This window comes from Geotrypetes seraphini, chromosome 16 (assembly GCF_902459505.1).
Source record: "Geotrypetes seraphini chromosome 16, aGeoSer1.1, whole genome shotgun sequence".
NCBI lineage: Eukaryota > Metazoa > Chordata > Amphibia > Gymnophiona > Dermophiidae > Geotrypetes > Geotrypetes seraphini.
In genome coordinates, this window is record NC_047099.1 from 54931495 (window position 1) to 54948584 (window position 17090).

General features: G+C 46.1%; 1 protein-coding gene across 2 annotated transcripts; it reads right to left on the reverse strand.

Annotated features, from left to right (window-relative positions):
• Positions 1-28: 28 nt before the first annotated feature.
• On the reverse strand, positions 29-15428 carry LOC117350580 (protein PET100 homolog, mitochondrial). Of its 2 annotated transcripts, none has more exons than XM_033924923.1 (4): positions 15292-15428; positions 3129-3215; positions 1508-1540; positions 29-341 (listed from the first exon to the last, which is right to left on the reverse strand). In XM_033924923.1, exons 1-4 carry the CDS (start codon positions 15364-15366, stop codon positions 276-278), a joined length of 261 nt encoding a protein of 86 aa, XP_033780814.1. In that variant the 5' UTR covers positions 15367-15428; the 3' UTR covers positions 29-275. The 2 variants fall into 2 exon arrangements, with proteins under 2 accessions (XP_033780814.1, XP_033780815.1); XM_033924924.1 differs by lacking the exon at positions 15292-15428 and adding an exon at positions 5919-6034.
• Positions 15429-17090: the final 1662 nt, after the last annotated feature.

Genomic DNA, 17090 nt, shown 5'->3' on the forward strand with positions numbered 1-17090 from the left:
AATCAATCATAAGACAGAAAACATTTTCAGTGTAAAATATTTTATTTACAGTTTTCTCTGTCAAATCATGTACGATAGGGAATCAGATATGGATGTAACGAGGCCCTCTAGGGATAGTGGCATTCTATGACATTACAAGGGGAGCTTTCCAACCTTAATACTGTCTCAGTCTGCTGGAACAGTCCATCTTTCCACCATAGGCCTTTGTGTGGCCTATGAAATGGCAGGCCAAGGCGGCCATGTTACTAGCCTATCCCACTGAGGAGTGACTGTGGTCACTGCTCCTGCAGCCTCTCCTGCTTCTTTCTCATTCGCTCCTTGAAATCTTCCAGCTGTTTCTTCTGAAACCAAAGGGAAAAGAAATCTCAGTTAAGGGTGGCTTATCCGAGTGGCTCTTCCCTATTAAGTCTGAGGAGAGTCCGCTGCTCTGACCCCCACAGGGGATCTTAATGCTTCGGTCTGCTTGCTGGTTCTGTAGAGATGGAGCATGAATCTAACGCCTCAAGGACAAAGCAGTATTTTAACATTTCAGCCCATGAGTTAATAAATAAGAGCAAAAAAACCACAAAATGTTAGTTCAACAAATATGTCTATCACCTTACATATTTTTGTTCTTATTTGAAAAACTATTTCAGAAACTTGAAATTGAATAAAGTACGAACTTCCCAAACCCCAGCTCAAGGTGAGTTACATTCAGATACACTAGGTAGGTCCCTGCCCCAGAGGGTTTACAATCTAAGGAGTCATTTTACCAAGGTGCGCTAACAGATTTAGTACGCACCGGCGATTCGTAAGTTCTAAATGCCATGCAACACGTTAAATTCCTATGGGCTGCATGACATTTAGCATATGGTAACAGCATGCCTTAATAAAAGCACCCCTTAGCTCTGCACCTGAGGCGACGGAGGATGAAGCGACTTGTTCAAATCACAAGGGAGCGTCAGTGGGAGACACGGGACTTGAACCCTGGCTTTCCTGGTTCTCCGCCACGCCATATCTGAATTCGAGCACAAGGGGTCCTTTATCAATATCGAGACATTTGTCTACCTCTCTCTCCCTCCCCTTTGTAAGGTAAAGAGATACCGTTTGAAGCCCTGATGGTAGTACTATGGTTCAAATGTGTCATATTTCTTCTAACTCATGGCCTGCTATTTAGAGTGTATCATTTTAAGAAAACCCATGGGAGAAACGAGAAGGGAGAAGAAGGAAAAGCAGCGGATAGGTAAAATATGGCCAGGCAACCAAGTGTTACTCGAGTAACCATTCTGGCAACTGACTCCTAATTGTTCTGAGACCAAGAGGCCTATGCCCAGGGGAGACAGTGATGAGGCAGTGTACACTACTGTATCCAAATGGCAATTTCCCACGCCCCAGCCCGTGGTGTGTTACACCTGACTGCTCGTTTCACCTCCTTACTGCTTCCAAGCTGCGGTCAGGTCAGACCAGAGACAGCCTTCCCCGGTCCCCAGGGGTAACGTGCGCTGCTGGATAAGCAGTGAGCACTTACCTGCTCATTTAACCTTGGCGAATAAATCTCTCTCTGAGGAAAAAAAAAACACAGGAAAGAAATGCGTCAAGCTCCGTCTCAAGCAGTATTCAAAATCCAACTTTTTTGAGGCTGTTTTCGACTCCTAATGTTCACTCGCTCTAAGATAACCTATGTCCATCTTGTCATTCTCTCTGCAACAAACTCCCCAACTCCTATCTGGCCCATTTGTTCATTTTGTCTGTCCTAATTAGATAGTAAGCTCTTCTGAGCAGGGACTGTCTATTCTGTACAGTGCTGCATACGCCTTTCAGCACTAAAAACATGATAAATAGTAGTAGCAATGATTTAACCTCATGTAGGGCTGGAGGATGTTATAAATATGTAAGGGGTAATATTCCACTGGTGGGGGGGGGGCGTGGCAGCAGTTATTTTAAAGGCTGCTGAACTTATGCCTTCATATTCAAGGCTAGGCCACGCCCAGGTACTGGCATTAAATATTCAGGTATGTGTGGCTGGCCAGCGTCTAATTGGATAAGAACCAATATTTGGTCCTCGACAGTGGTGTACTAAAGGAAGGGGGAGGTGTCCGCCCCAGGTGCCATGGGGGCACCAGCACCCATCGTCCTCTCCTCCCCCACTACCGCACACACGTGCACCCGTGCCCCTTCCCTTCCATCGTACTTTTTTAACAGTTCCAGCGCGAACAGCAACCCCAACCTGCTGCTCGTGACAGCGTCAGCTCTTCCTCTGATGTCACTTCCTGGACCCATGGCTAGGAAGTTACATCAGAGGAAGAGCAGATGCTGACGCAAGCAGCAGGTTGGGGTTGCTCACGCTGAGAACGTTTACAGAGGTACGGAGGAAGGGAAGGGACACGAGTGGCGGGAGGGGGAGGTGCGCCACCACCCCGGGTGCCTCTCACTCTCGCTATGCCACTGGTCCTTAACCAGTTAAGTTAAACTAGACAAAGATAGGAGCGCTACCTATTTGGCTGGTTAACTTCACCGATTAAAAGGAGGCGGCTTTATGGGAGCGGAATGGGGTGGGGCTGGAGGCGGAACTGGCTGGGTCATATGACTAGGGTTTTCCCGACTAAAATACGGTAACCCCGACTAAAATGCGGTAACGGGCCGCATCGAGGCGGAGGAAGATATCTTCTTTTTCAAGGGTCCCACGACAACAAGAGGGCATCCGTTGAAAATCAGGGGCGGGAAACTACGAGGTGACACCAGGAAATTCTTTTTCACTGAAAGAGTGGTTGATCGCTGGAATAGTCTTCCACTACAGGTGATTGAGGCCAGCAGCGTGCCTGATTTTAAGGCCAAATGGGATCTATTCACAGGGCAAAGGTAGGGGAGGGACATTAAGGTGGGCAGACTAGATGGGCCGTGGGCCCTTATCTGCCGTCTATTTCTATGTTTCTATGTAACCCTAGTTTTGGTGCTATAGGAAGTAACGACGTGCGTACGTCATGTACGTGATTGTCTTGCGTGGGAATGTCTCTCGTTCAGTTATCGTGATTGTAGTTGCGTGCATTTGTGTTTGCGTGCAATTGTGTACGTGACTGCGCACATGTTTTGCGTGGATTTGACATGCCGCCACAGAGATGACACGGGACTATGCATTAAGGGGCACTGACCTTCCGTTTCACCACATATTCCTCAAAGTACTCAGCTTGGTTGGAAATCCAGAACATGGAGACTGGGAAGGAGAGGTAGAGAATCATCTGTGAAGAAAGGAGGGAGAGAGGATAGGTCACTCCTGTTCTGACCATCATGCTGTGCTGCAGACTCAGTTCCGATCAATTCTGCTGAAATAAATAGAGGTGTCGGCAGTGGAGGCGAGAGACTTAAGCCTGGGGTGGGACAGGGAAGAGGGAGGTGGCTGAATTGGCAGCGTGGACAACCTCTGCCAACAACAGGACCCGAGGATTAGGACAGTGAAGCACTCATCACAGCTGCTCTCCTAAAGGGGGTCCTCCATCAGGATTTGTGCACTGTGGAGTGATCTAGGAGGTGAAAGAAAAGAGGGTGAACACGGCCAGTTCCCTTCAGCTGGAGATGGCAAATATTCTGTCTACCTCTTCCCCATGTATTTCCCCAGTATGTTGACTACCTTCTGGTCACCTGAGGCAATTTCTTTTAGACCTCATTGTTTTGGGTCAGTTTCTAGATCTTGTCCTAATGGATTTCAGTAGGTGGAAAGCATGGTTCGTTCTACGTTGCTCATCACTGAAAGTCATTTAGAGTTATCATTTTAACTCAGCAATTTAGAACAGCAGTAAGTTCTCCTATGCAATATGTAAGCTCTATGTAGGCACCTGAAGGAATGGTAAGTATCGCTCAAGGTCACAGGGATTGTTACTAGGATCGGAACCCTGGCTTTCCTGGTTCTAACATCTAGGTCACAAACAGTGTTAGAGCCTCCCCCGGACCATGGTGGCAGCGCTTCCAAGATACCCAACTCTAGGAGGGAGATTGCAGGTCAGTTCTTGATTTCTGACAACCTCATCCTTCATGCATTATGGAACCCATAGCACAAATTTCAGCGAGTAAAACCAGGGCCTGCAAATACCAGGCTGGATGTAAGTTTAAAACTAGCTCTGGCCAGAAAGGTTCCCTGCTGGAATTCGATACTTGACAGCTCTATTGTCTATAAATGGGTTTCACCAACTACGAGTGTTAAAAATGGAAAAAGAAAACCCCAAAAACCAAAAAACACACCCTTTAACAAAAATTATTTACTAAATGGTGCCCATCCATGTTGAACATTTTCAATAAACAAAATACAGCACAATTATATATTCATATATAAATGAATTGTGTGCTCAGGGCTCCAACCCTATGGCCACTCTAATACTATAATGTGTGGAGATTTTTCTTCTGCAGAAGCACATGGCAAAACTCAGCCTGAGTAGAGGAAAATGAGTATTTGATTTAAGCACAATTGGAAGAGGCCTCATTTAGGGAGACTTCACTGAGGTGTTTGTATGAAGATATTTGGTTAAGGTCACTAGACATATGACTCAGGCACAAAATCCTGCTGTGAAATGTCATAATGTCATTGCCCGTCCTCTATTCACATCATAAATTACGGTAAGTCATCTGTGGTTTCTTGTGCTTTATCTTTGAGAAAATATTATTTGCCATGGGAACACGGTGCTGATGTGATGGTTCCCTAAACTGCTGGCCCCAAGCACTGGTCACACAATTAATTTATATATTAAGGCAGTCAGCCGGTGCGGATGATTCTCCTCCTCTCACCGTACATCCTCTCCTCCCAGATCCCTCCACCAAAGCGGACAGATGGGCCTCTGCGCATGCATGGACGTCGACGCAATGATGACGACCGCACACTTCCTGGTGCTTTCCGGCCAGGGTACTATATTTAGTGCGCCACCGATCAGAAAATTTGCGACACTGTTCTAGAGGAATAGATGCCGGACTGAGATTTTGGTACCCTGTAAGGACTGACTGGGTGCATGCAAATGTTTGTGTGTGTGTAAAAACCAACAATGTTCCAGATTTGCAGGTATTTTTGCGAGCAATGGCTCATGCACTCCGCCTGGATCTCAAAGTCCCTCCTTGAGGGCCGCAATCCAGCCGGGTTTTCAGGATTTCCCCAACGAACCTGCATTGAAAGCAGTGCATGCACATAGATCTCATGCATATTCATTGGGGAAATCCTAAAAACCCGACTGGATTGCGGCCCTCGAGGAGGGAGTTTGAGACCCCTAGGCTTGATGGACCTTCAGTCTGTCCCTGTACGGCAGGGGTTTCAAAGTCCCTCCTCGAGGGCCGCAATCCAGTCGGGTTTTCAGGATTTCCCCAATGAATATGCATGAGATCTATGTGCATGCACTGCTTTCAATGCATATTCGTTGGGGAAATCCTGAAAACCCCACTGGATTGCGGCCCTCAAGGAGGGAGTTTGAGACCCCTAGGCTTGATGGACCTTCAGTCTGTCCCTGTACGGCAGGGGTTTCAAAGTCCCTCCTCGAGGGCTGCAATCCAGTCGGGTTTTCAGGATTTCCCCAATGAATATGCATGAGATCTATGTGCATGCACTGCTTTCAATGCAGATTCGTTGGGGAAATCCTGAAAACCCCACTGGATTGCGGCCCTCGAGGAGGGACTTTGACCCCTGCCCGGCGGCCTAGGCACCCTTTCTCACCACTTCACTTGGTCCAGCAGGAGGGGGGAGATGCCAGATTGTTGGGGTGCAGGGGAAGCAATGCACAAGTGGATTGAGGCCACCGTAGTCCCTTGAGCCAGCCCCGAGTTGTAGAGTATTTTGTTTATTCAACACTATTTAGTAAAAGAAACGTATAGAAATGCATGCAAGGACAACAGGAGCAGCTGGCCGTCTCGAGACTCCGCCCTCCTGGATCGACCTGTACCCTACACCCGGTTTTGCCCCTCACACCTACCCGGAACACCTCCAGCTTCACCCCCATCTTCGGCGCCGCTTCCGCCCCGCACGAGCGCCGCGCCCCGTCATTGGTTACCTCGGGAGAAGGGGGCGGGGCTCGGGAAGCCTTTTCGTCCCATTGGGTGACGAGCGCGTCACGCGGGTGAGGGCGCGACCTTAAAACGCCAGCGCTCGCGCCAAAAGGAAGCGGCGGCGTCGTGTGGCGCTGCTTTGGTTCACGTGGGAGGGCGGGAAGGCGCTTGGCATTTGTGCGTTTTCCCAAATCACCAGGAGAGCTTAGTAATAATGCTGAAAACGATAGGTTGAGCTATTTCCACCCCAAATAATAATGATAATAATAACCCAGTGGCATTATCCTATGATATTGTGATTTTTGGTATGGAAATGAGAGCAAAAAAGTCAGATTTCTGCGAACAACAACAAATTGTTACTTATAATGACTGGGGTTGCCATTCAGCAAATTACATATACAGTGGTACCTCGGTTTACGAGTGCACCGGTTTGCGAGTGTTTTGCAAGACGAGCAAAACATTCGCAAAATCGGCGCCTCGGAAACCGAGCGCGCTTCGATTTGCGAGCGCCCCCCCCTGCGAACCGGCACCCCCCCCACCGCCGCCATCGGGCCCCCCTGCCGCAACCTGAGGTCCCCCCAACCCACCCGAACCCTCTTCTTACTTTTCTGTAGCCTCCGCAGCGGCACCGGCACTAGCATGTCCTGTGCGTGGTGCCGGTGCCTGAAAATATGCTTCCTGTGCTGGGCCTTGAGAGTTCACGTTCGACGTGAGAGTTCACGTTCGACGTGAACTCTCAGGCCTGCACAGGAAGCATATTTTCAGGCACCGGCACCACGCACAGGACATGCTAGTGCCGGTGCCGCTGCGGAGGCTACAGAAAAGTAAGAAGAGGGTTCGGGTGGGTTGGGGGGACCTCAGGTCGTGGCGGGGGGGGGGTGCCCGATGGCGGCGGCAGGGGGGGGGTGCGGATCGGGGGGGCCTTCGGGGGGAGCAATGCCGGTTCTCGTGGGGGGGGGAACCTATCAAAGCGAGTTTCCATTATTTCCTATGGGGAAACTCGCTTTGATAAACGAGCATTTTGGATTACGAGCATGCTCCTGGAACGGATTATGCTCGTAATCCAAGGTACCACTGTAATTGGAAGAGACTAAATTACAGTTTTTGGTGGAACTCTTTGTGCCATATTTATAAAATGGAAAGATTTATTGCAGTACAAAGAGGGTATTTCAAGAAATTTCAGGATGTTTGGAAACCATTAGCAGAATTTTGTAAGGATTAGTTGAAAATGTTTCCCTTTAATGTATCAATTAATTTGGGTAGGGTGAGGGATATTTTATTAATATGTTTTTGTATAAGATTATGGAATATATGGTAGGGAGGGGTGGGAAGGGGGAGGGATAAAAATTTATGTACTGTACAAATGAAAGAAGGTAAAATGATATATTTATTGTTAATGTGTTTGAATATATATATTCATTTAATGTAATTTTGAAAATGAATAAAGAATTTACAAAAAAAAATAATTTTTATTTTTATATACCGCCAAAGCCATAATAGTTCGAGGTGGTGTACAACAAGAAGAGCTAGAACAAAAAGTTTTGTTCAATGTTCTTTTCCTCTTCCCTCAGGCAGGCTTAATGCTACATATCGAGTAAAATTCAGTGGAAAAAAATGACAGGAATGAGCCTCACTTGTAGATCAGGGCTTACTGTGTAGGATCTACATTACTCAGATTTGCTGCCAGTGCTTTTAATACCTGCTTTGTGTTGCTCTTTGATTTCTATCCAAGGTATTACCCACTAGCTGTCAGCAGAGGATACTGTAATAATCTTTTTTTTGCCCAGCTCCTGGCTGTTGGCGTTTGGCAGGTGTTGTACACCCTGAATTCCTTCAGCTGACTTCTCGGAAATCAGCCCATCTCCTGGCAGAGGCACTGCATTGGTGCCATCTGACCACTGGGTGGCACCAGAGGATGAGGCAGAAAGGATCTTTGAAGTTTCAAGTAGAGAATGACACAGTGACAAAATTCGTCCCCGTCCCCGCGGATAACCGCGGGAAATCATCTTCATGTCATTCTTTAAGGAGAGAGGGAAGAATCAGAGTATAATTGTGCACAACCACTGACCCGCAAGCTTTGCTTTGAAGAATGCTGGTGTAGAAGGACCGAGGTTGAAATAGACACTAGAAAATGACATGGGATTATTTCCCGCGGTTATCCGCAGGGACGGGAATGGTGACGAATTTTGTCACCGTGTCATTCTCTAGTTTCAAGTTTAATAGATTTTGATTTTTACGCAATATCATATATTTCAATACGTATTACATATTTCTAATACATAAAAAGAAAACCGGGTGGTTCAAAATACAATAAGATAAGACAATACATATTAATCATTTTGTTCTATTACAAGTTAGTACAAACTGGCACAAATGGGCAATGGGAAGAACTACAATTTATTAGAAAGGAATAAATCCTTCAGCCGTCAGCTAGGTTTTGTGTAGGTTGGTTGTGATAATTTTCCACATCTCTCACAGAGCCTGACTTAGCCTGCTTCAGGAGCTATCAAACCAAAGTGGTGTCAGGAAAAACATGTACCAGATCTGGTCCAAATTGCTGCTGCTTTATACTCTGAAGGAGAGAGGATTTGGACCATATCTGGTGCATGTTTTTCCTGACACCATTTAGGTTTTATAACCCCTGAAGCAGCACACTTAGGGCGAAACATAGTTAAGTCGGGGTCTGTGTTTTACCCCCTCCTGCAATGGTTTGCTTATTTATTTATATACCACTTATAGCCTAAGTGGTTTACGTTGAGGTACTCAAGCATTTTTCTGCATCAAATGTACCTGGAACAATGGGGGATTTAGTGACTTGCCCAGGGTCACAAGGAGCAGCATGGGATTTGATCCTACACCTTCAGGGTGCTGAGGCTGTAGCGCTAACCATTGCGCCACACACTGGTTGTGACTAAGGTGTTTGGATCAACTTCTGTGGCTCGGTCTGCCTTTTTTTTTTTTTGGGCCATATGACAGCACGAGCCAGACCTTGGGCACAAATTCTAAACTGATCTGTCAGTTATTACTTACGGCTAGGGTGGCACTAGAATTGGACGAATAGCCTAGTGCTTAAAGCTCCAGGCTAACAGCAGTGGAAATATATTCAAATCACACTGCTCCATCCTGTGACCTTGGGCAAGTCACTGAACCTTCCACTGCTTCAGGTACAAACTCAGATTATATGTAGCTACATTCAGGGAAATACTTAATGTATCTCAATGGAACAGCAAATCAAGCAAATATACTGCAGTGAAACGCAACATATAGAGCAAGAGGTCAGGAAATTGGACTAAGGAACAGCTTCAGAAAATAGCTCTTCATAAGGAGAGTGGTGGGGTCTAAGCAATATTAGAACAGGCACGGAGAATTTGCAGATATGAGAGGAAAGCTGAAGATTAACGGGCCCATGCTCAAACCTCTGACACTGTAATAATAATAACTTTATTCTTCTATACCGCCATAGTCGTGAGACTTCTAGGCGGTTTACATTGAAGAGAGCTGGACAGTCAGCGAGTTATAATATGCAGAGATAAGAGAAATACAGCATGCAGAATCTTTAAAAAAGGTAGCAAAATACAATATACAGATAGTTTAACAGATGTTAGAAATTTCAGACTTATACGCAGGAGAGGACATGTTTGAAATATTTGAAATTGATTTAGAGTTTTGGGTAGATATTTTGTAGGTGATATTTCTGTCGAATAAGGCAGTTTTTATAGCTTTTCTAAAGGCGACGTAGGTCAGTCTTGCTCCATTAATGTAGTTGTCTAACCAGCGTTGTTTGTTTGCTTGGGACATAAAAGTTCTATCCAGGAAGGTTTTGTATTTGCAGCTGGGAAATACCGGCTAGATACTTGTTGATGGTCGGTATATTAAAAAGAATAAAACTTGAAATACCGTGAGAGCAGCGCACCAAAATAACTTCTCGGTGCTCAACCCTGATGATAAGCAAATTATATGCGTGCCATTAGCATTAAGCATTGGGAGGTTAAGGGAGAGGAATGTCTCTGACGCATGTGCTGGGCTCTTGGGTGGGTGCATGCAGCAGGCAAACTCAAAGGTGAAGCACACATTACTGCCTGTTTTCTCTGCCTTTAAATATAAGGAGGAGACTTAGAGGGGATATGATAGAGACTTATAAGATCATGAAGGGCATAGAGAGAGTAGAGAGGGACAGATTCTTCAAACTTTCGAATAATAAAAGAACAAGAGGGCACTCGGAAAAGTTGATGGGAGACAGATTCAAAACAAATACTAGGAAGTTCTTTTTTACCCAACGTGTGGTGGACACCTGGAATGCGCTTCCAGAGGACGTAATAGGGCAGAGTACGGTACTGGGGTTCAAGAAAGGATTAGACAAATTCCTACTGGAAAAGAGGATAGAGGGGTATAGATAGAAGATTACTGCACAGGTCCTGGACCTGCTGGGCCACCGCGTGAGCGGACTGCTGGGCACGATGGACCTCGGGTCTGACCCAGCAGAGGCATTTCTTATGTTCTTATAACGGTGGCCAGTCCAGATCACTAGTATCTGGCCAAAGCCCAAAGAGTAGCAACATTCCAGCATCTCAAAGAATAGCAAGATTCCAGAACTGAGATTGTGATGTCATAACACCTCAGAGCCAACCTCATCAATGATGTTATTATGGCTTAATTGTCCTATACTTGGCTCACGTAAGAACATAAGAATAGCCTTACTGGGTCAGACCAAAGGTCCATCTAGCCCAGGAGCCCATTCTCACGGTGGCTAATGCAGATCACTAGTACCTTGCCAAAACCCAAAGAGTAGCACCATTCCATGCTACTGACCCATGTCAGCGGACTTTAGACTTTTCCTCCAGGAACTTGTCCAAATCTTTTTTAGAACCAGCTACATTAACTGCTCTTACCACATCTTTTGAAGACAGAGATGCCAAATAGTTGGGATCATCAAAACGTTTCTACACTTTTTTTTAAAAACACTATTTATTAAATATCTCAAAAGCAAATTATATCATTTTCCCACATAATCGCCTTGTTTTACCCGACTGACTAGTCACATGACATTCTACAACATGGAACTTCCATAGCGGTACCGAAAAGAAGCTGTTGTTGAATTTGGCGAGTTTTCAAAGTTCTTTTTTGAAGAGAAGCACAACGGGTGCACGTCGCAGCCCTATGGTCCGGACCCAAGCACTGGAGACACCACTTGTGCGGGTCGGATAAAGATATAGGGCGTGCACACCGCTGACACTTCTTAAAGCCCGGTGAAGGGGGCATGAAGGGAAAAACGGCAGTAGCAAAATCGAAGTCCGAGGCTTCGATGATGCCAACAGGCCCCGCCGGGGCCGACCTAAAAAAGTCGAAAAAAAAATTGGAATTTTTTTTTTTTTTTTTCAGTAACAAGAAAAAAGAAAAGAAAAAGAATGTGAAGAAATTCACGAAAATATACGCGAGCGGGAAGGCGAAAAAGAATTTTCCAACAGCCGTTGGAAAAAACGCGTCTTCTTAGCTAATGAAGCCTCCTTTTGAGCCTTGTTGTAGCATGCCATGTCTTACCACTCCTCCTGCCCCCAATCATTTCCTGCAAAAATGTGAAAGCGCAGACCCTTTTTTTTTTTTTTTAAGAACCCTCATACTACAGATTAACCTCAGACTGGTTTTCTAATACATACAGATCAGCTAAAACAGCTGTTCAGCTGAACGAAACCACGGTATAATCTCTGGTCCTCCTCCTTCTCCTAGTCAATTCTAATGTGCAAATTTGGCAATCTCTAAAAAATTCATAATAGTTACTTATATTGTATTTCAAAATGTAATTTATAGGCCACTTATTGGAATATTTTATTGATTCTGATGGACCCGTTTCGCCCTCTTGCTTCTTCAGAGAATCAGTTCAAAAATCAGGACTGGACTTCACAGGCTGCTTGTTATAATACAGCCATAAGTGCAATTCAAGATTACATGCATTTTAGAGTCTCAATGAATACTTATTTTTCTTAACCGCGACTGCTATGCCACAGATAATGGGAGACCCGAAGAAGGGAGAGGGTGAAACAGGCTTTCAGAATCAATAATATACAAAATAAGTAACTATTTATGAATTTTTTTAAAGACTGCCGAATTTGCACATTAGAATTGAATAGGAGGAGGAGAGGACCAGTGATTATATCCTGGTTTCATACAGCTGTTTTAGCTGATCTGTATTTATTAGAAAACCAGTCTGAGGTCCTTTCTCCCTTAATATGAATGATATAACAGTATAAACTGTCAGGCAATAGATTGAGAAGAAATATTCTTCCTGCAAGAATTAATTGAATAACAATTGGATTTGAATTCCATTTATAGCTCCTCAAAGCCAGCAGATAAATGGAGAGAGACCTGTTAGCCACCTTTTCCCACATCGCAAAGCCCAGAATGATCATCTTCCACCTTTAGCTTTTTCCAGGGCCAAAGGAGAACATTAGATCCGGATATCTCCTCCCCAGCGGAGTGCAGCTCAGACTCTCAATCCTTTTGACATCAAAAGCCAGCCTGAAAGTAAGACTAGTTGTAGCCTTCTCCGATCTGTTCGTGATCCCCTTCAGAATGCTAGGATTGATAAAGAAGGGGATCACGAACAGATCGGAGAAGATTATCATGCCGCTGTACCGGGCCATGGTGCGTCCTCACCTGGAGTACTGCGTCCAGCACTGGTCGCCGTACATGAAGAAGGACGCGGTACTACTCGAAAGGGTCCAGCGAAGAGCGATGGTTAAGGGGTTAGAGGAGCTGCCGTACTGCAAAAGATTAGAGAAACTGGGCCTCTTCTCCCTCGAACAGAGGAGATTGAGAGGGGACATGATCAAAACATTCAAGGTACCGAAGGGGATAGACTTAGTAGATAAGGACAGGTTGTTCACCCTCTCCAAAGTAGGGAGAACGAGAGGGCACTCTCTAAAGTTGAAAGGGGATAGATTCCTTAAAAAGCGTAAGGAAGTTCTTCTTCACCAAGAGAGTGGTAGAAATCTGGAATGCTCTTCCGGAGTCTGTCATATGGGAAAACACCCTCCAGGGATTCAAGACGAAGTTAGACAAGTTCCTGCTGAACCAGAACATACGCAGGTAAGGCTAGACTCAGGGCACTGGTCTTTGACCAGAGGGCTGCCGCGTGAGCGAGCTGCTGGGCATGATGGACCACTGGTCTGACCCAGCAGCGGCAGTTCTTATGTTCAATCTTTCTTGCAAATTAACTCAGCACTGGAATCGCAATAGGGTTCTCGGAGGGGGCTTCTACCCATGGCAGAAGCAGCCACTGAGAACCATATGCAAATCCTTCATAAGGGGTTCATTAGTATTAAAATGAGCACTTCCTGTAAGGCACAACACATAATGCCCACAACTTCCTGTACAAAACTTTCCAGCAGGTAGCTTGAAATTTCCTTAAAGAGAAGTTCTGTGTGTATCCTGCTCCTAACAGCTTCTAATGTGAAATTGATTTCTGCTTTTCATCTTGGGGAATAACTAACAGTGCATTATGGAAGTGCAAAATATTTAACACTGTACTACTGTGATGCTTTCTTAACAGGAAGTTTTGTTCTTCCTGCCGATGTGCTACACATCACCATGTGGTTTCCTATAATGGCTGTTTTGTCAAAGAAATGAAGCCTATTTCACTGACCCTATAAGTATATCCTGTGCCAATGCCTATGTGCAAAACTTTTTGCTGTATACATCTGGAGTTGTTTGCAGTAGAGAATGACACGGGGGACAAATTTTTCCCCGTCCCCCGTGAGTTCTTCTCCTGTCCCTGCCCCATTCCTGCGAGCTCTGTCCTCAACTGCACAAACCTCGAACACTTTACAATCATAAGTGTTCGAGGCTTGTGTGGTTAAGCCAGAGCTTGCAGGAATGGGGCAGGGACGGGGACAGTGACAAAATTTGCGGGGACGGAACGTGTCATTCTCTAGTTTTCAGCTCTCCGTCCTTAACCTTCACAAGAAGACACTGACTTCAGCTGAATAAATTTGCGTTGCCTTATACTCTTGTTCTGGTCCCTTGGGGAGTTCCTGCTGCCTTTTCTGGTTATTTATTAGAGGGCCTCTCTCTTTCCTGGTTGAACAACTCTCCAAAACGCCATTGCCCTGTAAGTTCCTAGACAACCCAGACTCTTGGTTTAGGGGTTGTGTGTGGGGTGCTGCTAGACACCAGGGCTATTTCAGAGGGGGATTTGGGGGGGGGGGTCTTGGATGGATGATTTAGGGCAGGGATATCAAATTTAATCACATTAAGGGGCTGAAATCCAAACCACAGGCTCTCATAATAATTATAACACCATTTTTTCCTTTCATTTTTCATATATACACACACAATATAATCTTATTAACACATAATGGTAATGGTTAACCACAAAATTAAACTACCGTATTTGCCGGCGTATAAGACGACTGGGCGTATAAGACGACCCCCCAACTTTTACAGTTAAAATATAGAGTTTGTTATATACTCGCCGTATAAGACTACCCCTTCTTCCGATTCGCGACCCCCCCCCCCCAAGCCGGCAAAAACAGCTTTGCACCGCAGGCCCAGCCGCCCAAGTCGAGTCGGAGGCCCCTACCCGCCGCATCCTGCACGTGGGCAGACTCAGCACAAACGCTGCTGATGGCCCCAATCGACACGCTGACCTCCCCGCGCACGCTGACCATCTTCTCTCTGCCTGCACTTTCCCCGCGGCCCTCTTCGGCGACTCAGCAGGGGCAGCGATCAAGACAGGCTGCAAACGTCGGGACCTTCCCTCTCTGAGTCCCGCCTATTTTGTTTCAACTTCCTGTTTCCGCATAGGCGAGACTCACAGAGGGAATGACCGCCTGTCTTGATCGCCCGAGGCTGGGAGGAACAGAAGATTTCTGCAAACACCATCGGGGCAGAAAATTTAACGGGTCCATCTCGCCGGTCCTGTGCGGACCGGCAGGAATTTTCTGCGGACCGGCACGTAAACAGTACCCGGCGTATAAGACGACCCCCGACTTTGGGGAGGATTTTAAGGTACTGAAAAGTCGTCTTATACGCCGGCAAATACGGTACTCAAAACACACTGGTTCTCAACATTCATTCGTCCCAGAACACAGACAACCCCTATGCAAATACAGGACCAAAAACTAAAAGTACTAATATATTTAAAAAAACACCCTAAGATTCAAGATTCTGCATGCAGTACGACCTCCAGAGAAAAAGAAACAAATGCATTTCTTCCTGAGCAGTGCAAAAGATAGACAGCAGATTAAAATGCTCAAAACTGACACAATTCAAACACTAACTTGAAAATAAAATCATTCTCCCTACCTTTGTTGTCTCTCTCCCTCCATGCTGTGCCTCTCTCTGGCGGATGTCTAATCTGGCCAGCTCCAATGTGGCCATTGTATGTGGTCCGCGGTCTGATGCCCCCCTGGTGTTATCTTGTGGCTGGCTCCCTCCTCCTCACAGCCGCAGTGTGCCTCGTGTGTCCTGCACCTGAACCGGAAACCTTTTCTCTGATGTCGCAAAGTCAGAGGGAATTCTTCTGGATGAGGTGTGGGACGCGCGAGGAGCCGCTGCACGCTACGGCTGTGAGGAGGAAGGAGCTGGCCACAAGGTAAAACTGGAGGCACTGGGTCGTGGGCCGCATAAAACGACCAGGCAGGCCAGATTTGGCCCGCGGGCCATGACTTTGACACCTGTGATTTAGAGGATCAGGAGCTGGGGGGGGGGAATGGAAAGCTGGGGGCATTTACTGCCCCAACACAGAGGGTCAGAATAACCCTACTAATGTTACCTCAGAGCTGGCAGTAAATTTCTCACCTTGAGCTCAGGTCATGCACCCTTAACTTCTGCACATCAGGGCAGAATATGCTGTGGCAGATGTCTACTGAAGAAGTTAACTCCCACGTTGAAACGGTTTCTACCATTTTCTTCCTCTAATGCAGGTGCAATCCTTTGGTTAGCCTTCAGTTGTTAGTTTCCTGCAAGGGTGTCTCAGTCTTCTGAAAATAGAATAGGATTTGGGGCAGCACACAGGTTAATCTCACCAAATGCTACCTGATACAGATGTTAATCAAAATAACTGCATGCATCATGCAAGGAAAAATGTGAACTCTGGAAGACAGATATGCATCAGCAAAACAAAACAAAAAACCTTACCGTAAGGGACTAATCATGTCTTTACAGCGTTACCTTTTTGAGAATGAGTTCTGTGCTCATAAAAAAGTTGACAGACTGCCAAAATCCAGGGAACACAAAGTAATTATCACACTTTAACCCAATAGTGAAGATGTTAGATTCAAAAAATATATGAGGGCTGTTCAAAAAGTATCAGACCTTTATTCATAAAAAGTACTCCTATTCAGATACAACAATCTTATACTAATCTCCTTCAAAGCAGTCCCCTTGGGCTGCCACACACTTCTTCCAATGGTTCTGCCACCGTCAGAAGCAGCGATGGAATGCCTCTTTTGAGATTGCTCGCAACTGGTCTGTCGCATTCTGCATGAGGTCTTCTCTTGACTGAAATCTGGTCTCTTTCAGGGGCATTTTCAGCTTGGGGAAAAGCCAGAAGTCACATGGAGTTGGGAGAGTAGGGAGCCTGAGGAATCACAGGTGTGTTGTGTTTGGCCACAGGTCCGGCTGTTTGCGTCTCATAGCGTTACGAAGGTGAGGCAGAACCTCTTGGTAGAACCCCTTGGTGATGGTTGTGCCATGTAGTGTGTACTTGTGATGAACCATGCCACTGGAGTCAAAGAAGATGGTCAGCATGACATTGCTGCGGACCTGCCTTGCTTTTTTTGGCCTCGGGGATGTTGAATGCTTCCATTGTGATGACGTCAACTTGGTTTCTGGGTTGTACCCCTAAACCCAGGACTCATCGCCAGTGATCACTGTGCTGAGGAAGTTGGGATCACTGTTCACAGTCTCCAGCATGTCCTGTGCGATCTCCAAACGGAGTTGCTTCTGCTCGATCGTTAGCAGCTGTGGCACAAACTTCGCTGAAATTCTCCTGAAGCCCAAATCCTCAGTCAAAACGGAATGAACGGATCCAACGCTGATGCTCGCCTCATCTGCCAGTTCGCTGGTCGTGATTGGACGATCCTGCATCACCAGGGTCCTCA